The 27,370-nt window shown below is 38.4% G+C and overlaps 1 protein-coding gene across 2 annotated transcripts in view; it reads right to left on the minus strand.

Annotated features, from left to right (window-relative positions):
* Nucleotides 1-4,695: 4,695 nt before the first annotated feature.
* Nucleotides 4,696-27,370, minus strand: part of RLIM (ring finger protein, LIM domain interacting) — a 29,238-nt gene continuing 6,563 nt past the window's right edge. For both annotated transcript variants that reach the window (XM_055267498.2, XM_055267499.2), the window contains 3 exons: nt 15,288-15,480; nt 13,746-13,829; nt 4,696-12,507 (listed from right to left, as the gene is read on the minus strand). In XM_055267498.2, coding sequence (XP_055123473.1) covers nt 10,910-12,507; nt 13,746-13,829; nt 15,288-15,456 — 1,851 coding nt within the window. In that variant the 5' untranslated portion in view covers nt 15,457-15,480 and the 3' untranslated portion in view covers nt 4,696-10,909. The remainder of the gene's footprint in view (nt 12,508-13,745; nt 13,830-15,287; nt 15,481-27,370) is intronic.

The following is a 27,370-nucleotide window of genomic DNA, read 5'->3' on the forward strand; positions in this document are numbered from 1 at the left end:
AAGGAGAAAGGAGGTAGTTTTGTAAGCTTGGACAGCTTTGATGCACAATTAAAAGAATGAGGCTTTAGTTCTGGCGTGGTATAGTTCAGCAGATAAGATGTGCCTATGCACATTCATAAGCAAACTTTTAAAAGTCAACCCCATTTGCATCTTACCTACCTTAATCACATTCCTCCATATTGTTCTAGAGCTGCACTGTTCAATATGGTAGTCACTAGCCACTTGTGGTTATTAAGCATTTGGAATGTGCCTTGTCCAAATTGAAATGTATTATAAGTGTAAAATACACGCCAGAATTTGAAAACTCAGTATGAAAAAAATGTAAATATCCCACTAATAATTTTTATATTGATTACATGTTTAAATATTTACTGGGTTAAATGAAAACATTATTAAAATCAGTATCTTTACACATTACCTTTTGTAATGTGGCTGCTAGAAAATTTAACATTATATGTGGTGATGCATTATATTTCTACTGGACAGTGCTATTCTACAGCATTTGGTGCATACAGAAGACAAATTGTGAATTTTAAAAAGTAGGTACACCACAGTCACCAACACTATCCACTGAGAAAATCAGCGATATTTTAGACTTCAGGTCCCCACCCTACCTAAGACACAGGGAAGAGAAGCCACAGACCAGCAGAATGCCAAGGACGTATTAATAGTAGGAGCACAACACACATTTATCTCCTGAGCAAACAAACAAGATTCAGATGAGCCCTTATTCACCCATGAACTTTTACTCCTCAAATACCTACTAGATCTAGCAGTTACAACATATTTGAATGGAGATGGATAATTACAGTATGTACATTTCTTAAGGTTTTGGTAGTATTTTATCTATTTTTTGTTTTTGAGACAGAGTCTTGCTCTGTTTCCCAGGCTAGGGTGCTGTGGCATGATCTCAGCTCACTGCAGCCTCCGCCTACTGGGTTCAAGCGATTCTCCTGCCTCAGCCTCCTGAGTAGCTGGGACTCCAGGTGCACATCACCTCATCTGGCTAATTTTTTTGAATTTTTAGTAGAAATGGGATTTCACCATGTTAGCGAGGCTGGTCTCAAACACCTGATCTCAGGTGATCCGCCCACCTTAGCCTCCCAAAGTGCTGGGATTACAGCTGTGAGCCACCGTGCCCAGCCTATTTTATCTATTTACATGTCTCCTCGCTAAATGTTGGTTCCTTGTGGGTGGGGATTGTCTTTCTCCCTGTGCTTCAAATATTGAATGAGCTGTAATAATCTTTTCAAAGTACTACCCTCAGCAGCCATTTACTTACTCTGAATACGACTAAACCGATTATTTGGAAATGCTTTGTTTGCTATTGCTTTTAGAGTGCATAGTACATTCCTGAACATGCTTAAGGATGGCAAATCTCCATCCATCCAGAAAAAAAAGATAATTCTTGGAAACAGCAGATTCGTCTCAAGGGTAGCAAATAAAGTGAACAAATCGAATACGGTTGCTTTTTGCAGTGGTTCATAAAGTTGTTTCTAAAAGCTATTTAAACAAGTTCCAAATATCTTCTCACCAATAAAGTTCTTAGAATGCTGATGGCTGCCCAAGGCAACTTAAAGTGCATTTTCTTGCATACCAATAAGCTGGCTGGCATACACATATGTGTGTATACACGTGTGTATATATAAGTGTATATGTATACACGTATATATATATACACACGTATACATATATATACACATATATATATATTTATATTTTTTGAGACAGAGTCTCACTCTGTCACCAGGCTGGAGTGCAGTGGCGTTATCTCGGCTCACTGCAACCTCCGCCTCCCAGGTTCAAGTGATTTTCCTGCTTCAGCCTCCCGAGTAGGTGGGACTATAAGCGTGTGCCACCACATCCAGCTAATTTTTGTATTTTTAGTAGAGGTGGGGTTTCACCATGCTGGCCAGGATGGTCTCGATCTCTTGACCTCGTGGTCCGCCTGCCTCGGCCTCCCAAAGTGATGGGATTACAGATGTGAGCCACTGCACCCAGCAGGACATAGTTTTTAAAAAGCTGCAATTTGAATCTTTCTAGTCATTTCATATTTCAAATTGTCATAATTGGGGCCAAGAGCACATGTAATAAAGGGCTGAGATGACCATTTAACAATTCCCCAATTTTTGTTTTTGTTTTCACTGTTTAAGGAACTTTTATTAAAGAATTTTATAATCCAAATTACGTTTCCTTGCTCAGTTATCAATTCTGTTACTTAAAATAGAAGTGACATTTTGAGCTATTCCACAGTAAAGAATTACAAAATTAAAGGAATGCTTTAAATTTTTGTACTTTGCTGAAAATTCTTTTTCCCAGGGTCTATAAAACATTAATTTGTTTCTATATTTTATTTTTTGTGTTTTTCTGTTTTTAAATCAATTAATCTAGGACTAGCATTATGTTTGCTAGACCTGGCATTTGCTCGGTACATAAGGCTCAGTTTCCTTCTTTTATTTTATATTTTGCAATTTTTTCCCATATTTAAGTTTTTCGATGTTTAGATATTTTTCTTTCGTGAAGCACAAGTTTCTTTTCGTGGTCCCTGATCAATTTTAAACAGTTGGAACACCGGTGGCACTGTTAACTGCTTTCTGGGCAGCCTCTTTAGCTTGATGGGCTTGTAGTACAGCTACAGCTTCATCAACCTTAGAATGGAGTGACTGGAGACTCGAGCATATGAAGAAGTTCTGAATTATCAATCTCCAACAACATGCCAGTGATTTTACCCGCAAGAGTAGGGTGCATGGCTTGAATAAGAGGAAACAGCTGTTCACCCAACATTTGCTTTTGCTCTTGAGGGGCAAATGCCAACATGGAAGCAGTCAAAGGTTCCTGACCTTGTACATGAATAGCAGGCTGTTGCATTGTAACTTGTGGCTGTGCATTAAGATGTTGCTGAGGAATGCAAACTCCCGCAGCGTATTTACACTGTGGAACGGTGTGGACAGCAGGAGTAGCTGCAGCAGCTGCAGCTGCAGGACGTGGACCCACTGTCTGTGTTGATGAATTCCCCAAATTTTTATTCCAGCCTATTTTGAGACTTGTGGAAATAAAACACCTTGATACCGTTTGCCCTAGGGCTGATTACAAGGTACACTTAAACTGCTAAAATGATAGTTCATGTTATTCATAGTGCTAAGGTGTGTGTATCCGGTAATGCCCAGTGCTGTACTGAATTTACAGTATATTACCATTAATCCTCCAAAAAACAAAACAAAAAAAATACAATTTGCGGCTGGGCACAGTGGCTCACGCCTGTAATACCACCACTTTGGGAGGCCAAGACGGGCAGATCATGGGATCAGGGGTTCGAGACCAGCCTGGCCAACATGGTGAAACCCTGTCTCCACTAAAAATACAAAAAATAGCTGGGCGTGGTGGCGGGCGCCTGTAATCCCAGCTACTTGAGAGGCTGAGGCAGGAGAATCGTTTGAACCCAGAGGCGGAGGTTGCAGTGAGCCAAGATCGCACCATTGCACTCCAGCCTGGGCGACAGGGTGAGAATCCGTCTCAAACAAACAAAAAAACAAACAAAAACCGATTTGGCCTTTTTTTTTCTTGGCAAACCAGCCAAAACTGATGTTTATTCTAAGAAATCACATCTCATAAGCAATCTAGTCTAGGGCTTGGGATAAATACTAAGAAACAAATTAGAAGTCATATAGTAGTGGGATTAAGAGCACAAGGAAGATAACTGCATCAAAGATGATTGCAAATAATATACTTACTATGTGACCTGGGCAAATTACCAAACATCTGTATCTCAGCTGCATTACCTATAAAATGGGTGGAATACTTTCACCTCACAGTCACTGTGATGATTAAATAATTTATATAGAGTACTTAATACAATGCCTGACAGCAACCAGAAAAGTTTAGCTAATTTAAATATAGTTAGTAATCCATGCAAGGCCTTATAGTTAAATCTTGTCTAAATTCAAAGACCTCAAAGAAACTGGACCCTTGCTTCCTTCTTTTTTAAAATGACCATTAAGAGTTCAGTTTACAATACACCCAGATTTATCGAATCCTCTCTTCTAGTGATCTGGGGCTTTTTTTGAGACAAGGTTTTGCTCTGCAACCCAGGCTGGAGTGCATCAGCATGATCATGGCTCACTGCAGCCGTGACCTCCCAGGCTCAAATGATTCTACCACCTCAGCCTCCCAAGTAGCTGGGACCACAGCTGTGTACCACCACACCTGGCTAATTTATGTCTGGATCCTTTTCACTGACCTAAGATGCTGTGCTTTGGCTTCATTGTCTAGAGCACTAACATTTTTGTGGTGGTATTGAGTTTCAAATAATAAAATGATGAATGACACTAAACTTAAAACCTTGGGAAGGTCATGAGTTGAAGAGCTGACTACATCCAAACTATCCTGAGAAACTGAGTTATGATGCCAATGACAGATAGCTCTGCAGGCACCAGAGGAAATGAAACTATAATAAAATACACCAGGTGTCACAATGTGACGATTTACTTGAAACAAGGACATCTTAGTGGCTTAAGGAATATGTTTAAGAGGTTAAGAGAGAAATGCAAGACAGAAGTACAAGCACATGTGCACACCTACAAGTTTTTCTATATATTCAGGGCAAGCAAGGGAGTGGTCAGAGCAATGGCGAGAATACAAGAAACAGCAAAGATGCGCCTACTTAAAACGTCATTCACATAAATCTTTCCAGGATTCTTGTATTGGAATATAATCTTTTATTTTACCACTCAATGATTAAGCCATTCAACTACACAACACAGATAAAACGGAAGTTATAACATATAAACCAGTACCTGCCCACACTCATAGCAGTGAGTGGAATAAAAATCAAGGTTGCACTGTAATTCCATTTGATTCTAAAAATCAAGTCTATTTGACATTGGTTTGAAGCAACAGAACCTTTATAGCAGATTCCCCTTTTTAAAGAAAAACCCAAGGAGAGATGATCAGGCACAAATGATCACTTCATGCATTTTATTGATAGTCTATATTTTAAATCTGCAGTATGACATCTTACATAGGGAAAAAAGCTTCTTCCTAAAAGATAACTATTAATAATCAAACCAGCTTTAATATGATTGACCTTTCAAGGTCTTGTTTTGCTTTAAACAAGTTAACTTTTAGCAGGTGTAAAGCACTGTACAAAAGAAAACTGTGTACATTCTCAAAATTTAATACAGGGCTTCCCAACCAGGAGTCTGCTGGATAGATATCGGAGAAGGGTGTTATGTTCAGGTTTAAATTGAAAGAAAATGAGAAACCAGATAAAGCAAGCCAACCAAATTAACTTCACTTTGTGCTCCTCTCTGCTTTTTTGAGTCTCTCTCGAAGGTCAGGAAGCCCTGGTGTAACAATCACTTTAGTCTTTACAGAACATACATCTATGTGCTTTGTGTCCAAAGACATAAAGGCAGCCTTTGTTACTGTTCCCCCGCCAAACCCCTTCAGGTTCTTACAAGCTTCAGAAAGCTTTCCAAGATTGCTGCCCTGTTCTTTGTATGAATCCAAGTAAACAACTATACCAAAGCAGCTCTTCCTGGGAGAAGATAAAACAGGCACAGATACATCACCAGGCCAACTGCGTACCTACTCAACTTGATACCTGATCACATGGCCCTACATCCTTAAAAGCAGCACCAGGGACAAATGGAGCGATCAAGAGGTAAAATCCAAACACTGGACAGTTAAAACACATACAAACCAGTTAAAAGAACATTAGTAATGGGGCACTAAATAGAGTTAAGGCTGGACAGCTGGTTCAACCATACCTTGGTATTGAAATAATTCTGCAAGATGAGGACCTTACAGAGGAACCTTGAAAGAGGCACCATGGTATGACAGGGTTCACTTTCACTGCATGTCTTTAAGATATCTACTACTCAGCCCAACTGACCATAAAGCGGCTTGTGGAACTTTAATAAACAAATCCTAATAAAAATAAATATCTCACTAATTTTTAGAGTGTTGGAGGGTATGCCTATTTCTTTCAGATCTGATCAAGACATGAGAATTATAAAACTGATACAAACTGTTCTGTGATTATCACTTGACAGTTCTAACACTGTTAAACAGCTCAATTCTATGCTGTAGCCTTTAAGATACAAACTGGGGTTAAATGAGATCACTCACTTGTTAGAGAAGTTATCAGATAAATTTTAGAACTGTTCCAGTTAAGGAAAATAATTCTTAATTTCATAATCCTAAAAATTTTTGCAGGGCAGGTACTTAACTCATAGCTGTTTTAGTTGATTAAAAAATCTGATTTAAAAATAAGTGAGGCTAGGTGCAGTGGCTCACGCCTATAATCCCAGCACTTTGGGAGAATGAGGCAGGCGAATTGCCTAAGCCCAGGAGTTCAAGAACAGCCTGGACAACATGGCGAAACCCCATCTCCACAAAAAATTAGCCAGGCAACGTGGTGCATGCCTGTAGTCCCAGCTACTTGGAAGGCTGAGGTGGGAGAATCACCTGAGCCCAGGAAGTCAAGGCTGCAGTGAGCCGTGACCATGCCACTGCACTCCAGCCTGGGTGACAGAGCAAGACCCTGTCTCAAAAACTAAAAAATAAAATAAAAATAAATAAGTGACATACTAGTTCCTCGGATCTTTTACTTTTTTCCAAATGAAGTATGCTGTCAATTTACATTTTTCATGTTTCTTCAAAAGCACACAATTTACTAGTTAACTCAATGAATTACAAGACTGTTATTGAATATAAACATACTGAAGAATTAAAGGGAAAAAAAACACACCTGACACTTTAACATGTGCCTTAACAATCTTGCATACTAAGGTACAGAATACTTCAGAAAGTAACAATCAGCATAGTCTTATAAGACTAGGAGAATAAAAGTGCCCTGCAAACATGGCTTCTATGTACTTAATATGGTAAAACATGTGACAGGGAAGCCTGTAAGGTAAAACTTAAAAAAAAAATCAAATAAGGCAGATTATAAATTTTTTTGTTCGCAAAAGAACAAAGGAGAAAAGGGGAAGAATAAAAACATTCTCCATCTTTAAAAGAAAAAATATTAACAACCACAAGGTGCCACTGTATTTTAGCAAGCTGTAAAAATGGCCTTTTAAGAGGAATTTTGCAATCTTTACCTCCCTATCATATGGGTATTTTGGGAACTGACTGAAAGTCATGGCTGATGCTTCACCCATTTCACGTCATGGACGCTTGGGAAGCAGGCAGTTAAATACAAAGCATATTATGTGATAACCCTTCATAAATATAATTTGAGACCCTGACACTAGGAGAGGATACTTGGCACAGAAAAGACATGTTATTCGGTAGGGGGACACATTACTTGAGGCAACACTTACAGCCAACCAGTTTCCTAATCTTAAGGTTTGGATGAATTCCAATGATCGTTTTTAAAAACTGTGTGTACACACACACATTTCCTGGTGCTAAAGGTCTTCTTATGAACTGTACAGTTACCTACATTCCAACACTAATGTGAACACTTTTCTCAATCCCCACCTCCATTAACACCATTAAGGTGTAACTAACATGTTGTTTTCAGAGCAAATATTCCAAATTAACAAGGTGGCTCATCTTCTATAGAATTGATACAAAGTCTGCAAACTTTTAACTTAACTTGCTCAATTTTGTTTCTAATAGTACTAATAATCCTCAACTTTGGCCGGGCATGGTGGCTCACGCCTGTAATCCCAGCATTTTCAGAGGCCGAGGCAGGCACATCACTTGAGGTCAGGAGTTCAAGAGCAGCCTGGCCAACATGGTGAAATCCCCATCTCTACTAAAAATACAAAAACTAGCCAGCTGTGGTGGCATGCGCCTATAATCCCAGCTACTCGAGAGGCTGAGGCAGGAGAATTGCTTGAACCCAGGAGGCGCAGGTTGCAGTGAGCCGAGATCGCTCCATTGCACTTCATCCTGGGCGACCAAATGAGACTCTGTCTCAAAAAACAAAACAAAACAAAAAAACCTCAACTTTGTCAGCTGCTCAGAGTTAAAACACTTCAAATGTTTCAGACTAGAAAGTGAATTTTTAGAAACATCTGAAATATTCAAGAAAATCTGGGTTTTGGTACTTTTCCTTATGCTTTGAACAATGTGAACTCCCAACATTGTTTATCCTTGTTCCTCTTACTGCATGAAGTTCATACTAGGTCTTAAAGACAACTTTTCTGTACTTAAGAAAAAGTGCAAAGATAGAAAATGAAATGCAAGGTGTTTTGCAAGAAATGCTCCCTCGAGAATGGTGTTTGGATGTGGGTGGGGGGGAAAACGATTTTTGTTCTCCATTGTAATCTGACACCTACGAATGACCTTGTCTTCAATGTCCACAACACTAGTAAGCATGTAATAATCACGGACATCGCAAGATTAAAAATTAAGTAGCAAATTCCACTAAAACACTTGTATTCATTCTATACAATCGAATGGAAATCCGTGAGTGCTATTGAAAAAGGTGTTCACATGCACATGTCCAATATGTGCATTCCACTGAAGGCTAAAAGCTTAAAATTCTATTTCCAGTGTTTATGAATAGCTTCAATATCTACATTCATAGCCAGCATTCTGCTTGAGTTACCTCTTACTTTAATATTTCACAAATGAGCAGTACGTCTTGGGAGATTAGGAAGGTACCTGTTGTCAATAACTTTCTCTTATGCTTAGAATGTGCTGCAATTGTTTTTAAACTATTTAAAATGAACACCCCTATAATAATGAAACACTTTATGCCAAGAAGAAAATTGATTTGTTTTTAGCCAATCAAGACTACCCTGCAGATCAGAAAACTGTAGATTACATCCTTAGGAAAGGAGAAAAGGAGGCTCACAAATATAGAGGAATCCTGACTTTTACACGGACAAATTTTTAAAAAGATAAAATGTATTACATAAGCGCCATAAACAGTGAAATCTGCTTATATTAAAAAAAATAAGTGAAGCTTTGTTTGGACATTATTTCCTTGCAAGAGCAGTACATATCCTTAGTAAACAACTACCATATTTACAAGTTAATTTCCTTGATACTTAGGTAGGATTGAAAGCCAGAAGAAATCATGAAAGAGTGAGCTTTGAAATAATCTTTACAGCTAAGTTGATAACAGTGAAGGTAGCCAGACAATTCCTAAAGCAGACTTGTTTATTTTGTAGAGTACTTGACTATGTCTGGGTAGCTAGCTTGCTTTGATAAAGGCCAAGGACAAGTTCAATCCCTATTTTGGCCTGTTAAAGCTTTTCCCAGAACAACAAATATCTGCTCCATAGTCATTCTAATCCTAACCCCAGCTAGCCTCAAAAAAGAAATTAGGCAAGAGGACTGGGGTTTTCATGAAGTTACTCTTACTACTAAGAAACCAACATAAAGTGCATGTCCATAGATAGCGAGTCAGCAGTCTCATTTTCATATATGGGCAGCACAATTAAAATTTGAATTTCAAATAACCCAACATGACTCACTTTCAACAAAGGATAAAAATCCCTTAATCTTCAACTGGTCTTTAAATTCAAGATGTTAGGTCTGTGTTAGAGATAGGAATGAAATATTATCAAGTGTGCACTGGTACCTTAAATGACAAATCTCAAAACAACACAAATTCGAGACTTTCCTATTAACACACACGTGTACCAATTGCAATTCATATGCTAAAAGTGGTTTTATAGTCTCCTTCCTCCATCTTTTCATTTTTGAGGAGCAGACTTGTAAAAACATCAATTTAACTTGTGCTAGGTAGTAGTGGTTTGTTTTTCTTAAACCAAAACTCTGCCAAACTTGCTGATCTTCTGCTTCATCTACTCAGGTAGAATACCAGGTCAAGCTGCTGCTGCGGCTGCTCTCACCATGTAAAACCAGTTTGTGTCTGCATTATTACTGTCTTCAGGAAAACTTTAAATTCTTCAGAGCAGTTTTCTTTACTCCTCCCATATTTCACTTCCTGCCTAAATCCAAGTTAAATTATACAATTTCCACTGGTCTTCAACACGGTTTGATTCTGCACTGTCCCTTCCTTTGCATGTCACAGTAGCTGTTCACACACATTAAATATTATAGATATGTTCTGCTCTTGACATCTACACACTTACAAAAGCAGCTTTGTACTTTGTTTGGTGTGTTTGTTACTACGTTGGCTCACAAAAAGCAGTTTTCTCAGTTCTAAGCATGGTACTTTACAATTTTTAATGCATTCATACAACAGTGCATTGGAAAAGTACTGAGCCTCTACAAAATAGCTTTACATTTTTAAACAAATGAATGTGATTTTTTTTCACTTACACAAGCATAGGCTTTTTAATATTTCCACAAGATAAATATCTCAATTAAACTATAAGCTCACTCTACAGTGTGCCACAGTGATGGGCTTAGGAGACAGTTATACACTTAGAAGATCCTAACCTTAGTGTTATTTACACTGACATGTCCAGTATCACCAAGTCTGAAAGGTGAACAAGCAATACTCAGAATGTGGCTGAATTTGTGTCAACTAATAACTGGGAATGATATAGCTTTAATCACTTATGAAACACATACTGTAACTTAGTCTAAACTGGTAATTTCCTTCGCTCCTCTCTCTTATGGCGTGGGAAAATTTAAAGATCAACATGAAAAAGGAGCCATTGCTAAGGCAGATCTTTTAAGATAACAAAGGAAAAATTGACAAGTGTATATGATAAATTATCAGTAACAGTGATGCTACCAATTTAACTGGTACGGAAATCAGATTTTTAGGTCCTAAAATGTGGCTTTTAAAATATTTTCTTTTATTCTGGAACAAAAACTGGAGAAAGGACAATGATTCCTTCAGAAAGCAATGACTCAATTCAGGTTGTTACTTTACATTTAAGTACCACTCAAAAAGTGGACATAAAAGCAAGTGATTCCTGTTTGCCCATCACTATATCAGCTACATAGCTGAGAGTTCAGATCTTAATTACACAACACTTTCTCTGTTACTAGAAGCTAAGACTGCTCTGCGACAAATAGGACAGGTAGAATTTTCAGATAACCAGCGATCGATGCAGTGGACATGGTACTCATGGGAACAAGGTAGTTTACGAAGTTTGTTGCCTTCTGTATATTCTGTAATGCAAACACTACAGGTTTTTAATGCATCATTTTCACCAAAACTTCTCATTGCCAAGTTGTCAATCTGTTCTTTGGTGAGTCCTCTAGGTTGGTCATCATCATCCTCATTTAAGAGGAAAAACTGAGCCAGGCTAAGGAAGGGCAAAGAGCCACTTTCATCAAATGTGACTGGGGCCCTATGTCGACCCTCTCGCCTGGCACCTGATGAGCCTGATGATGAGCTTCCTTCATTACTGCCTTCAAATAAATCTGAGCTAGTTTCTGAACTTTCACCACCGGAACTGGAACTAGGACTGGAACTGGAACTGGAACTGGAACTGGAACTGGAACCAGAACTACTACCACCACCAGAACCTCCTCTTCCACTCCGTGACTCTGCCCTTTCCATATTTCGATTTGAGACTGAGCCAGTAGGCTCTGAGTCGCTATCACTGTACATAAAATAGCTTAACTCACCAAAACCTGTCATTATCTGCCTTAACATGGTCTGAATTGCAACAGATGTAGTCTCACTTAAACCAGTATTTAAGATTCTACGAATGGGAATTCTGATGGTACTGACATAGGTTCTCACACCTGCCCGCTCAGAACGTGAAAACGTACGCCTAAAACCTCCTCGTTCACTTTCGTAGGTGACAGTGTTGTTTGGCGTCTGAGACCTAGACCGAGTTCTGCTGGCTATGCTATCTCTCTGCCGATATTCTCCAGGACGAACTCTTCTTACTTGAAGATCAAGGACTATGGTTGGAGGTCTCTGTCCTGATCCTGTAGATTCACCATTGGCAGTTGTGTCTGAAGAACCTGCTCCTTGAGAAGCATTTCTTGTTCCAGAAGCTGCAAAAAGACCTCTACTTAGCAACTCGGGCCCAGATATTTGCTGCCTCAATGTCACATGGTGCCGAGTTCTAGAACTTCCCTCCGTCTCATTTACCAAAGGATGTTCAAAAGTCTGAGATGAGATACTATGATGAGATCTTCGTGGAATTTCACTCATTGGATGCAGAGGTGACCTACTTCTCTCAGCTCTTGCTCTGGTTCTCCGATGGTCTGGGCTCCTGCTTCTTGCCCTTCTCTGACCTCTGGTAGGTGGGACCTCTGTTAATGCTTCAGTTGAATTTCGTTCTGATCTAGATGGCCTTGCAGATGTTGATTCAGATCGTGGGTTTTCCACTTGCCTTTGGCTGTTGTTTTCCACATTTTCTCCACTAGAACGTCTTGCAGATGGCTCATTTTCATTCTCTGAATTTTGGCTCCCATTATTACGGTTAACATTTATCTCTAAACTGAATCTGAAATCACCACTGTTTGGATTAGTCCGACTCACTGCTCTCCAAGATTGGTTTCCTCTTTGCCCACTTCTTGTTGTATTTCCAGTTTGTCTGACAGAGTTAAGCCAGTCTATTATAGAGTCACCATTAGACACATCATCTGAAGAGTCTCCTCCTGTTCAAAACAAAGGAGGGGGAGAGGGAGAAAAAGGAACTACTAAAATGAGGACAATCATATAATAAGTGCTCTGAAACTCTGCATTAAATAACTTAAAAATTTGGAACACATTTCATAATTACAGATTTTTACAAACTACACTGCATAAATTTATAAGGCAAGAAAATTCTAATTCCATTTGAAAAGAGCAAGCTATACTAGAGAAATTTAGAGAATTATTTGATTTTTAAAGGGAATCTGGAGGAAGTCTATTTTCAGTACTTTATCATATACAGAGCCAAGCATACCACTGTGGGATGTCAGAAGACATTTTTTCAGTCCTCTGCCAAAATACTAATGTAATCAAACTAGGTAAGGAAACAGTGTTTAACGAACAGTCACATTTAGTTCAAGCTACATTTCTGTCAAATTTTTATTAGTCTACATACTGTGCCTTTGATAGCATTTGAGGTTGTTTTAAAATACAGGACTATTTATCGTAGCCATAAGAAAAATACAAACAAGATTTATAGGTATAAAAGCATTTGAATATTTCTTAATGTTACCAAGGTTTTCAATGGACATGAAGTTAAAGACCAGATCAAATAAGTAGTCTGAACCTTGCATAGCACGTATAATGGCATGTTCAAGAACCAAATTATTATCCTAGCCTCTCAGGTTACACAATCAAAATCCCTACTTGACACTGGGAGGGAAACACCAGACCTGAGGTTAGAGCAGGATTTCTCAAGAGTGGTACTACTGACATTTTAAGCCAGTTAATTCTGTGTCATGGGGGCTGTGTTGTGCATTATGGCATGTCAGGATGTTTGGCAGCATTCCTGCCCTCTACACAAATGTCTCCAGGCATTGCTAATGTCCCACATGGGGCAAAATTTTATCTCATTAGGAACCACTGGGTTTAGACATTTCTTTTTACTGGTAAAGAAGTTGCATGTTTATAAAGAAGGAATTAAGTAGGAATAAATTTCAATGGTGGTGAAAAACAAACAAACAAAATCACATTTAACTAGGCCATTTTTCACTGTGTTCCAATTAACATAAACATCCCAAAGGTGAGGTAGAAAAAAAATGCTGACATTCTATCAAGAAAATGTCAGTTTTCTTTTTATGAGCAGTTACTTAGCACCAAATTAATTTGTGCCAAATCTGGATAATCTTTGGCTGACATTTATTATTACAAAGTTCCTATCATCCCATCGTCTATCCACCTCCCCACCAAAACCAAAACATACCTCTATTTTCATCTGAGTTTTGTGGTGGTGGGCCTTCTTTAATTTGCTGTAGTCTTCTCAGCAACTCTTCCTCAGTACTTTCACCTGAAATTTAACACCACAGGGCAAAGATGACATTAGGGGTATGACAATCAAATACTTTATCAGTGACTCACAGTAATCTGACACAAGACGATTAGGAAAAAAAATCATTTTTAAAAGAGAAAACTTTTTCAAACCAAAAAAAAAGAAAAAAGAAAACCAGTGGTTCCCAACTCTGACAGAAAAACCAAGGAGTAGGTAGGACCTGGGAAAAATTCACTTCTTTGGAAACATATTAAAAGCAATTTACAAAGTTCTTTTGCATATAACATCTAACTTTGGCTCACGCCTGTACTCCCAGCACTTTGGGAGGCCGAGGCGGGTGGATCACCGGAGGTCAGGAGTTCGAGACCAGCCTGGCCAACATGGTGAAACCCCATCTCTACCAAAAATACAAAAATTAGCCAGGCATGGTGGTAGGTGCCTGTAATCCCAGCTGCTCAGGAGACTGAGGCAGGAGAATCGCTTGAGCCCGGGAGGTGGAGGTTGCAGTGAGCAGAGACTGCACCACTGCACTCAAGCCTGGGCGAAAAGTGCAAGACTCCGCTTTAAAAAAAAAAAAAAAAAAGGCAAAGGCAATTCTAAGCTGGGCGCACAGTGGTACTGCATCTGTAGTGTCAGCTCGTTGGGAGACTCAGGCAGAAGAATCCCTTGAGTCCAGCATGGGCAACATGAGACCTTGTCTCAAAAATAAATAAATAAGTAATTTTTAAGAATTGCAGCTTTGAGAGGAAGATATTGTTATCTACATTTTAAAATGAAGAAACAGACTGAGTGACAGACTGGCTTGCCAGGAGCCACACCAAACAGCAGGGCCAGAACTCCACCTAAAGCATTCTGATTCAAGCCTGGTACTGTTGGCTCAAAACACACTCCCTCTCTTGAAAGTCACACTAAAACCTTACCTTTTAAAATCTAAGCAATTACTCAAAGGTAAGTAGAATTAAACAGAAATGAAGAGGAAGACAGATACTGTGTTTTAACTAGGATCAAATGTGACTTAGTGGGGTAAAAGATAATTAAGCACAAACTTCTAATTGCTATGTTACCCAAGGCTAGCTCTGGAGGATTACAACTGGGACATATTCAGAAAATCAGAGATAACAAAATAGAATAAGTCTTTCCCAAAAACTAAGTTCCCATTAGCTATTCCACACTCGGATTCTTATCTAGTAAGTTAGATAAAGCTAACTAAGAAAAAAAAGATTTAGCTCCATTCTTTTCAATTCAGTTCACCAAAAATTCATAATTCGTAAGTTAAAAATCTCCCTGATATAGTGTAATTCCAAACATCAGTAAATATGATCAGGTAATAAATACAGCAATAAATGTCATTCCATATCCCCTATATTAAATAATATTTCATAAGGGCTAAAGAAATGGATTTTTAAAACAGGGTTGAGTATTTTTTTTTAAACTGGCAATTTACACTTATAAATCCTTAAATATATGTAAGCATACCTGGGGTGCCTAGCAAATTGTTATCTCTCATAAGCCTATAATCTTCTTCACTCAGGTTATTTACAAATTGATAGAAAGCTTCTTCCCGATCCAATCGGTCCATCTGACTTCTGCGCTGTGCTGCAGACTGATCACCACTTCCTTTGTCATTGGAATCTGAGTTTTCCATATTGATGAACAAGTGGAAAATTACCTGAAAAGAGAAAGGAAACTAATCTTGAAAATAAAGGTCACTATGTATTCTATACAAGTTTTAATTATGTGAAAATCCAGAATGTAGGTCTAGACATGGATTTTCAGACCTCAAATGAAATTTCCTAACAAAAACTCCTGAAAAGCACTGTTATATTAAGAGTAGGTCAAGGGTTGGCACACTACAGCCCTTGAGCCAGACAGGGTTGGTGAACTAAAGCCCTTGGGCCAAATCCAGCCATACTGTGATATTTTTTGTTTTTTGAGATGGAGTCTCACTCTCTCAACCAGGCTAGAGTGCAGTGGTGCGATCTCAGCTCACTGCAACCTCCACCTCCTGGGTTCAAGTGATTCTCTGCCTCAGCTTCCCGAAGTAGCTGGGACGACAGGCACCTGCCACCACGCCCAGCTAATTTTTGTATTTTTAGTACAGACAGAGTTTCACCATGTTGGCCAGTCTGGTCTCGACCTCCTAAGTTCAAGTGACCTGCCCTCCTCAGCCTCCCAAAGTGCTGGGATTATAGGCATGAGCCACCGCACCCAGTCTCATGCTGCATATTTTTATTCTCCTTGCAATCTAAGAATGGTTTTTAGAGACTATCTTGTGACATATGAAAATGCAATGAAATTCACATTTTAGTGTTCATAAAGTTTTATTGGAACACAGCCATACACATTCATTTACATGTTATCTATGGCTGCTTCTGTGCTATAATGGCAGAGTTGAGCAGTTGTGACAGACTGTATGTGGCATTCCCATTGCTTTGGACTGCTGCTCTGTGCACTCTAAGTTGCAGTGATGTAATTACGACGACAGCATTTCAAATGCCTTCACACTGGACATTAAAAAAAACTGAGTACACACTCATCATCTCAAACAAAGAGAAAAGTGGACTCTGAATGTCACGCTTAAAGGTGCAGCAGAGGATGGATTTTTCAAAAATCAGATTAGATGGCAAAGAATGCATGATTATGCAAAAAAGACTCTATACTAAATACAATATATACTGACACTATTGAACACTAGTGACAATATTCCCAATTCACAGGAAAGCTACAGTTTAAAAAGTTAGAAAATTTAAAATGAAATCTCATCACAAAATATTTCTTCACAAAAATAAAAATGAGGCTTCAAAGTAAATTCCCAAGTGGCTCATTTATTGGCTAAACAAGGAAAGCTGTTTATTGATGGTGAGTTAATGCAATTATGTTTGAGTGCAGAAGCTGAAGAATGTGTCCAGAGAAAATAAATGTAATATTGGACTTTTGGTAAGCATAGTGGTCCAAAAAGTTGGGAATATTGAAAGCAATGTCACTAATCAACTGAAAAATAAGGTAAATGATGGAGTGGTTTTCTCTTTGGCTCTTGATTTGTTGACAAATGTAACTGATACTACTTAAGTTATTGTGTATTCAAAGAGCCAAGTGTTGATTATTCAAGGAGTTTGAACTGCAGAAGTAGCCTCTATGTGTAGTCTACATGAAATAATCACAGGTGAGAATATTTTCAAAGTTGAGAAAACTCTAATTCAGCACAACCTGAAGCAGAATCTCATAATAAGATGCGTTACTACTGGAATGGTAAAAATATATATGGACTGGAAAAAGACCTAGTTGGACAAATTTACAAAGTTTATGAAAATATAAGGTATTTAACGTCTATGGTTATATATTTTATTACTCATCAGCAAGTGATCTGAAGAAAATTTCAATCTATCATATTATTGAACCAGTAGCACTAATGATGAACTTCTCTCTTATGAACTCTGGTTTAAGTTCAAGTTCCATGAATTTTTGTCAGAAATTTTGTCTTGCTCTACAACACAACATTTGATGGGCTAATATTGGTAAAGTTTTATTGTGATTTGTTGTGCTCAAGGCAAAAATGTATTTTTTTTCTGCGAGAACTGCTCTCAATTACTATTATCAAACAAATAGCTTGGAAAATTAGTGTTTCCTGCAGACTTGATAATGTTTCTTAATGAATCCATCCTAAAACAACAAAGCAAAAAATACTTATATATGAAACTTATACTGTGGTAAAGCCATTTCAACAACAACATTGGTATCACATGCAATGTCAAGCTGTTTTATATACTTCATGTGCTGACAAAGTAATGAGAGCTCCATTCCCACACAAATTTGTAGCACATACATTTTCTGAGTTCAAACTACAGTTCCAGAAGTGTTTTGCAGACCCCAATGTAAGCAGAAAATAAATGTCCTTATTTAAAAATCCATTTAACTGTGCAACTGAGGAGCTTCCATCTAACCCTCAACTGGAAGTGATATCTTTGCAGTGGTAATATGCCAAAAGGTAAATATTAAAATCATCTGGCTGGGTGTGGTGGCTCACACCTGTAATCTTAGCACTTTGGGAGGCCAAGGTGGGAGGATCACTTGAGCCCAGAAGTTCAAGACCAGCTTGGGCAACATAGTGAGACCCCATCTTCATAAAAAATTAAATTAAATTAAAAGATAAAAAATTGCCTGCCACGGCGGCTCACGAGGTCAGGAGATCGAGACCATCCTGGCTAACACGGTGAAACCCCGCCTCTACTCAAAATACAAAAAAATTAGCTGGGTGTGGTGGCGGGCGCCTGTAGTCCGCTACTCAGCTACTCGGGAGGCTGAGGCAGGGGAATGGTGTGAACCTGGGAGGCGGAGCTTGCAGTGAGCAGAGATTGCGCCACTGCACTCTGGCCTGGGCGACAGAGCGAGACTCTGTCTCAAAAAAAAAAAAAAGATAAAAATCTAACAACTCTATAGATACCTTCTAAAAGATGAATATGCTTCACTAAAATCATACGCTTGTGGATTGCTTAAGATAGCAATACCTGTATGTATGAAAAGATATTTTCAAAGATTAAATATTTAAGTCAGCAATAAATGGACATTTGCAAATAACTAATAAGGAAGACTAGCTATGAATCCCAATTAAGACAAATGTTACCCTCAAAAGAGTGTCATTCTTCTCATTAGTAAACCTATCTCACAAAACACTGTGCTCAATTATTGTTATCACATTATGAGTTTTATCAGGAAAAACTGTGAGAATTTGGTTTCTCTCTTTTGTGTAAGTGACAATATGCTCAATTTTGCTTTTTGATCTGCAAAGCCTAAAATATTATACTATCTGGCCTTTTAAAGAAAAAGTATGCCAACTCCTTTTCTAGGTAATACATAAACTTAGCCAAAAATTCGTATTTGTCATTCACTATTTGTACGAGTTTAAGGAAACCAGAATATTGGCAGACATTCCACACATACTCATCAATTAACTGCACACTAATAAAAAACAATGATAGTCAACAATCTAAAATACAGGGAGACTACAAACAAAAATGTTTATCCTCTGATTCTTTCCCTTACAACCCCAGATTCCCCTTATGTTCCCCACAAACACAACTAAATTCCATGAACATATGTGCTACTGACCGAATGTTTGTCCCCCTCAAATTCACATGTTGAAATCCTAAATCCCAAGGTGAATATATTAGGAGGTAGGGCCTTTGGTCATAAGGATGGGGCCCTCATGAATGAGATTAACGCTTTTATAAAATAGTCCCCAGAGAGTTCCTCTGTCCTTTTGCCATGTGAGGTTAAAGTGAGAAGACAGCTGTCCATGAGGAATTGGGCCCTCAACATATATCAAACCCGCTGGCACCCAGATCTTGGATTTTCTAGTCTCCAGAACTGTGAAAGATATATTTTTGTTGTTTATAAGCCACCCAGTTTATGATATTCTATTACAGCAGCCTGAACAGACTAGGACAATATGAAAAGTTTGATTTATGGAAAAAGGGTAGTCTATATTGGTACTATGACTTAACCCCACATACACCCACACACAACACCTGAAGTGCCGGAATGTTCACAATTCAATCCTAAAGAGAACAATAAGTCAAGTCTTACTCCAGATATAAAAACACAAAGAAGCCTGTCTTGTCAAACCCTGCCTGCTTGCTAAGCCTAAATAAATTTTAGTCTAGACATAGGCATACCTAGATCTCCACTGTTTTCCTTAGATCATTATTCTTAGAACTATCCTATCTTGTTTAATTAAGATGAGCATGTCAAGAAATGTGGTGGTGGGGGAGATCATAATATTTTTGGAGTTTCTTAATCTCATAACTGGGATTGCTTAATTGTAATAAGATTATACTATATAAACTTCTGACAAATGCTTATTTTATAGTACTTGAAACTTTGACACTAGAAATCAGCAGCTTAAATAAAACACGCACAAAAAACAGGCGCTAAAAAAAATACAAAACAAAACAAAACAAAACCCTGAAAAGGAAGCCAAGTTTTCCCACATGAATCTCAAGTAATACAATTTGGTATTAGAAATGGTAAAGGCAGCCAATTTTTAAAAATATAGAAAAGCACAAAGGAAAAAAAAAGTCAGCCATAATTTCTCAAATTTGCTAAGAACATTTAAGTAATGTTCTTAATAAAGCAGTTAGTAGTTTGAACGCCAATGCATGAAAGTTAAGACAAAATTCACTTGTGTAGGATAGGTAAATCGTTCTGAAAATAACTGCAGAGTTAAAAGGCTTGAAAAATATAAATCTTCCAAAGAAGGCAAAGATATCTGTTTAAGTTCTGACATTTGAAGGATATGAACCAAAGAAAAGAGAAAACTCACATGCCAAGGACATTTACAGCAGTGGCACAAACTCTTTAACAATAGTATCGGGGGCTAGGTGCAGTGGCTCACACCTGCAATCCCAGCACTCTGGGAGGCCGAGGCAGGTGGATCACCTAAGGTCAGGAGTTTGAGACCAGCCTGGTCAACATGGTGAAACCCCATCTCTACTTAGAAAAAAAAAATAAATAAATAAAAGAGTTTGGCGTGGTGGCCCATGCATGTAATCCCAGCTACTTGGGACGGAGGCTGAGGCAGAAGAATCACTTGAACCTGGGAGATGGGGGTTGCAGTGAGCCGAGATCGTGCCACTGCACTCCAGCCTGGGCGACAAGAACGAAACTCTGTCTCAAAGGAAAAAAAAAAGTTATCAGGGAGGTAAAAGCCCAGAACGAACAGAAACTTGCAAAAATATGGGAAAGATTTAAAACACTGAATGTGAAGCAAGAAAGGGGTCTGTACTGAGTATGGAGGGGGGTGTATCAGGTATATTAACAGAAGATGGAAGAGTCACTCAACTTCCATTTTGTTTCTGTTTTATTCAACAATGAGAATCATCTTCTAACTGGAAAGAGTGGAAAAAACAACTTTTCGAAGAAAATCAAAAGCCAAGAATGTGTAATTTCTAATAACAATCTTTTTGAGATGTCATAGAGAACAGGAGAGATGCTAAATGATCCAGTCTTCCAAAAAGATTAACCTTATTTAACCTTATTTGCTTCACACAGGGATGGTTCTAAACCTTGGCTTGCACATTAGAATTACTTGGGGAGCTTTCTCTGGGGTTGGTCAGACATGGATATTTTTTAAATTCCACAGTTAATTCTATTTTGAAAGTCAGGGTTGAGAACCTCTTTGATAGGGACATCAGGATAACAATGCTGACTTACTGACTTGATTTCTGCACAGGGTCTGAGGTTTTTCTTCCTATTAAGAAGAAATATAGATCAGTGTAATAGGAATTATCTGGAAATCTTGTTAAAATGCAGATTCTGATTCAGTGATTGGGATAGGGCCTGAGATTCTGCATTTTTAAGCCTCCAGGTGATGCTGATGCTGAACCTAGAATCATACTCTGAGTAGTAAGGAGCCTGATGACAATACAGTTAAACAGATTCACAGTTGTTGAACACCACCCTCAAAGATTACAAAGCAACGTTAACTTGCAAACAGCCCTGTAAACTTTAGCATTTTTAAATGAACCAGCTGGATGAATCCACCCAAGACATGGTAAACAAATCCATAAACAACTCGAAGCTGTGAGTTTGCACAGAAGATGTATATAATAAATATTCTGAATTATCAGTGGATTCCTAGGATGGGCTGAAATAAAAACAATGGTAAACATCCTACCTCGGACACTTTATGAAGGGCTATCAAGCTAAAATAACCCATAGTAAAAGTACACAGTCGGGGAAGAACCTGTCTTGGCAGTTCACATGAAAGATACCTCAAGTTTTTGGCTAACACAAGCTCAATAAAAAGCCTGTTTGACCTGGCTACGAAACCTACGAGAATCACAAGTTGCTTTCATAGACCATGGTGTTCAAATAAAAGCAGGTTACAGCCCCACTGAAACCTGCTGTTCAGAGTACATGTAGAAGGCCGGACATGGTGGCTCACACCTGTAATCCCAGCACTTTGGGATGCTGAGTCGGGCGGATCATTTGAGGTCAGAAGTTTGAGACTAGCCTGACCAATATGGCAAAACCCCGTCTCTAATAAAAAAAATACAAAAAAATTATCTGGGCGTGGTGGCGCATGCCTGTAGTCCCAGCTACTTGGGAGGCTGAGGCAGGAGAATCGCTTGAACCTGGGAGGCAGAGGTTGCTGTGAGCCAAGATTGCATCACTGCACTCCAGCCTGGGTGTCAGCGAGATCCCATCTCAAAAACAAAAGCAGACTACATGTAGAGTAAGTGAAACACGAGTGAGAAGCCTGGGAGCATCATAAAAGAAATGGATGAACCACCTGGAGGTAGTTAGCCTGGAGAAAGACTAAAAATGGACACAATTACCATCTTCACATATTTAGAGAGGAATAACATGAAAGAGAGCACAACCATAGGGTTAAATTAAGGTCAATAGTTAAAGACACGTGGAAGCAAATAATTCTTCCTTTTAGTAAAACAATCTAACAAAATTGTCAAAAAAACAGAGATGCTACCAGTCTCTTGAAGCAAGCAAACTTCCTGTCTCCAGAGATAATCAAGCCGAAGCTGGATATTAAAAAGAGGATTCCTTATTAGGTGAGAGCCAAAAGAGACTGATTCCAAAAGATCATTTGGACTAAAATGCTATTAAGGGTAGTGAAGTCTCTTGGTCTTCTATTCTGGGCTTAGGGTCATAGTAAGCTACATACTCCAGTGACACAAAATTACAACATTTTCTTGGCAACACCAATCCACTTAGGTTGCCTCTACCCCATACTGCCCTCTCCCAACATACCTTGTGCTTTACTACCGTCACAATGTACTGCTATTCCCCTCAGCCGCCTCTTAGCCCCTCCCTATTTCACCTACCCTTAAGGATCCAACGAGATCTTCCCTCCTAAGGAGCTATTACTATCTCAGCTAGCAATTTTTCCATCCATCTCTGCATATAGCACTTGTCTATGCTACTAGAGTGGCACTTCCTGCCTTCCATAATGTTTTATATTTTTGAAGTATATGTGTCTTCTCTTCCCAAATAATTTCTTTTAGGGAACGAACCAGAATTACAGTCCCTTTAAAACTTCTGCCAAATGCCACTAGCACAATGCCTTGCACATTGTGGATATTTAAATGACTGAAAGAAATCCAATGTGAACACTGAGTTCACTTCCCTTAGTAATCTGTCTGAAACAGCACGGTCCAAAAGAGATACAATTTGAACCATATATGTAATTTTTCAAAATGCCAAGCAGCTGCATTAAGAGTAAAAACATGTGAAATTAATCTTAGTAATGTATCTTATTGACTCAACATAACCAAAAAAAATCATTTCAGCTGACCGACCGCGGTCGCTCAGGCCTGTAATCCCACCACTTTGGGAGGCCGAGGCGGGTGGATCACAAGGTCAGGAGTTCTGAGACCAGCCTGGCCAATATAGTGAAACCCCGTCTCTACTAAAAATACAAAAATTAGCCGGATGTGGTAGCAGGCGCCCATAGTCCCAGCTACTCCTAGTCGGGAGGCTGAGGCAGGAGAATTGCTTGAACCTGGGAGGCGGAGGTTGCAGTAAGCTGAGATCAAGCCACTGCACTCCAGCCTGGGCGACAGAGTAAGACTGTCTCAAAAAAAAAAAAATCATTTCAACATATCAACATAAAAAAAATCATTTAGATGTTTTACATTAAAAAATACTGTTTTTGAAACCTGGTGTGTGTTTTACACTTAGAGCCTATCACAAGTTGGATGCTAAATTTTCAACAGATAAAATGGAATGTAGTTCACCAAAACAATACAGTTGTGTTTAGTGGAAAAACATTTTACACTACTTCAGTTTTTTAAACTTAAAATAAAAAAACTTAAAATTTCAGTTTCACTAGTCTTATTTCAAGTGTCTAACAGTCACATAGTGGTTAGTAGCTACCATATTGGGCAGCACAGCTTTAAAGTATTTCTTTGTAAGATAGAGAAATCCCAAATAGGGAGAGTTTCAAATGTCCCCAATATATTTTTCATGCTCTACAAACCCACTATTTGCATCCCCTTTATGTTTTCCAAAAATAAAACAATAAGGTTCAATACTCTACAATGTTCAATACTCATGGGATAGATAAGTCTTTCCTATGCTCATGAATCTTCAAGATTCATTCTTGACCTTTTAGAATTTCTACCATTTCCTACATGGAAACTAGAGACAAAACATTTTACCTCCATTCAAAATTTTCCTGACACTGTGATTTCAGAGATTTTCGCATCCTAAACAGCTCCTGCTTGATGAGCTTGGATTCCATTCCATGAAAGAGGGAATTCTAAATTTTATTTAATTCAGAATTTTAATGAGACACTCATAAAGCAACATGTGAACAAATCCAAATCACTACCTCTTCAATAATAATAATATGCTGCTGTCTCCTTTCCCCCTACCCTTCCATATATATGCCAGAGACAATCAAGGAAAATACTTTCCCCATGATATTCCTGCAACACACTTATTTCAAAGCCTCCATCCTTTCTGCCTTAACTTAGCATTTCCCCTGGGCTAGAATTGGGGGTCAAGAGATTTCAGCACTGGCAAGGCACTCCCTCCCTATAAGGGAATTTAAAGAGTAAGCTATGCCTACAATACCTGCAGTGGTCCCTTGGACTAGAGATAATTACATTTGCAAAGAAAATCGAAATCAAGGCAATGCTCTCAAATGCCTTGTAAACTAATTTTACTCTCACACACCCAATGAGCCTGGTCTTATTTTAAGCAGTCCTTCACTATCTAAGTGGCATAAAAGAAAGAAATGGAATAAATCTAAAAACCACAAGTTCTGCCCCAGGTAGATATAATCTGCCACTACTGTTTACAAAGTGCAAACAAACATTTAAAGTTTAGGCATGCCAAAAATACCAGAAAACCATACTCCAAATGATCAAATACAGCTCTATCTCCATTTTGGGTGTGAAAATATTAGTGAAGAATAACATATTAACAAAACAGGTCTCCAGATTCTACTTTGCAGTGAGTAACATTGTGGTACATTTCTAGTTTAAGCAGCAAGGGGAAAAAAAGAATCCTTATACACCCCTGGGATCTTTCAACATCATCGTAAAAGAGAAGGTCATAAATCTATTTCTTTAGTTATCCCAGATAAGTCAGAAATTCTGACTTCAGCATATGATTAGCATCAGCTGTTTTTCTATGGAAAGATTACCAGTGAAACATACAGTAATTTTAAACAATGAAATATAACTTTTGAAGTCACTTAGGTCTCTCTCTGGCCATAAGCAATACTCATTACCCTGTAGTTACATAGCCCTTACACCTGTATTTCATTTAATCTTCACAATAATCCCATGAATTAGGAATCACCACCTCTACAGGTGACAAACAGAAGCACAGAGAAAGAAAGTGATTTACCAAAAACCATGTGGCTAGTAAGTGGAAAGGGCCAGTAATTAAATCCAGGTCTCTGCATTCCAAATCCAGTCAACTTTTCACTAAGACAACTGCCTCCCAACATATCCCAAGACTCTATACTTTAAAACACATTCCTTCCTTCAATCCCAATAGGTATGACTAAACTATTCATTCTATGAGCTTTTTATAGCATGTTCACTCCCTGTATGAAAAATTCCAAAATGACAAAACACCTTTTATGAGCAGCACCAACCTAGATGGACTTATTTTTAAATAAGTCAACTTTTAGTAATTTTTAAAAATACAGTTGCTCCTTAGATAAATAGCATATTTTATTAACCTTATTTCTTTTACGGTACAGTGTGCCAATGTATCCAAATCCATTCCTGGAAACAAGAAACCAAATCAGAAATTTTGTCCAATCGTTTCAAAGAGCTACTCATCTGGTCAATGAATGGGACTGTATCCGGTAAGTTTAATTCTGGGGAGGAAAGGCCAGCAAGAACACCAACCCTGAGATTTATTTAAAACAGATTTTATTCACTTTGAGAATTTTAAAGTATTGTTAATAATCTCAACTTCTTCTAGTCATTTATATTAATATAAATTATGCAAATGACTGTTTCTGATTACTGCTAAATGTAGTATCTCATTTAATTCTTCTAATCCATGCACACCAAACTTCTAAAAAATTTAATTGTTATAATGTTAAGGCAAAAAGTCATTTAAAACATATTGTTTAGTACTAACAGGTCAGGAGACCTGGTGCTAAGTATAAACACAGGCATGTTATATTTGATGAACACACTACATTATAGTACCCAATTAAGGAGACTTAAGGCATCCAAAAATACTGTTAATAAAACAGACCTTACAAAACTAAATGCTGAAACACCAAGTGAAATGCTTGTGTAAAAACCAATTTTAAAAAGTGAGTCATCCTGGCTGGGCATGGTGCTGGCCGAGTATGGTGGCCTACATCTGTAATCCTGGCACTTTGGGAGGTCGAGGTCAGCGGATTGCTTGAGCCCAGGAGTTTGAAACCAGCCTGGGCAACATGGTGAGACCCTGTCTCTACCAAAGACACAAAAACTTAGCTGGGCATGGTAACGCACATCTGTGGTCCTAGCTACTTGGGACCTGATGTGGCTTAGGTGGGAGGATTGCTTGAGTTTGGGGGCAGACATTGGAGTGAACTCAGATCACGTCACAGCACTCCAGTCTGGGTGACAGAGACTCCATATCAAAATTTAAGAAGTCATCTGGAAGAAATTACCTCTTTTTTTAAAAAAAGTGGGGTGGGTGGGAGGGAGGAATTAAGGTAACCTAACATCAACTAACTACTAAATCATGTTGAATATTTTCACCTTGTGCATATGTGTTCATTCAAGCTCCAAATTCTGTAATAAAGTTCTAAAGCAGGACATGCCAATTTTTAAAAAATTATGGGTACGAACACAAAAATGTGTCACACTGACAAGAGAAGGGCAATCCATTTTGTTTGCAACAGAGCTTCATTAAGAACCTCATAAAGGAGGCCGAGCACAGTGGCTCACGCCTGTAATCCCAGCACTTTGGGAGACCGACGTGGGCCGATCACCTGAGGTCAGGAGTTCAAGAGCAGTCTGGCCAACATGGTGAAACTCTGTCTCTACAAAAATACAGAAATTTGCCAGGCATGATGGCGGGTGCCTGTAATCCCAGCTACTCAGGATGCTGAGGTGGGAGAATCACTTGAACCTCGGAGGTGGAGGTTGCAGTGAGCAGAGATCGTGCCATTGCACTCCAGCCTGGGTGACAGAGCCAGACTCCGTCTCGAAACAAAGAAACAAAAAACCACACACCAAAAACACGCACACGCGCACACACACACACACAAACACACACACAAAAACCGAAAAAGAACCTCATGAAGGAGATAAGAACTAATAACATGTGATCTGTGTCAATGAAGAAAATGTTAAATAGCATCACCAAAATGAAAAATACTTTATTCAGTTTTTTAAAAGTTAAATCACAAAGAACTGCTGAATTTAAGGCCAGAAAACAAAAGTACCATCATATTATCATGTATGTAGGCACCAAAAGTGTTGGGGATTCTTCATATATAGAATGTTTAATTAAAATGTTATGGTGTTTATAACAGAAAAAATATTTGATAACAACCAGGTATCTTTTTTTATTCT

Source organism: Symphalangus syndactylus, chromosome X (genome assembly GCF_028878055.3).
Source record: "Symphalangus syndactylus isolate Jambi chromosome X, NHGRI_mSymSyn1-v2.1_pri, whole genome shotgun sequence".
NCBI lineage: Eukaryota > Metazoa > Chordata > Mammalia > Primates > Hylobatidae > Symphalangus > Symphalangus syndactylus.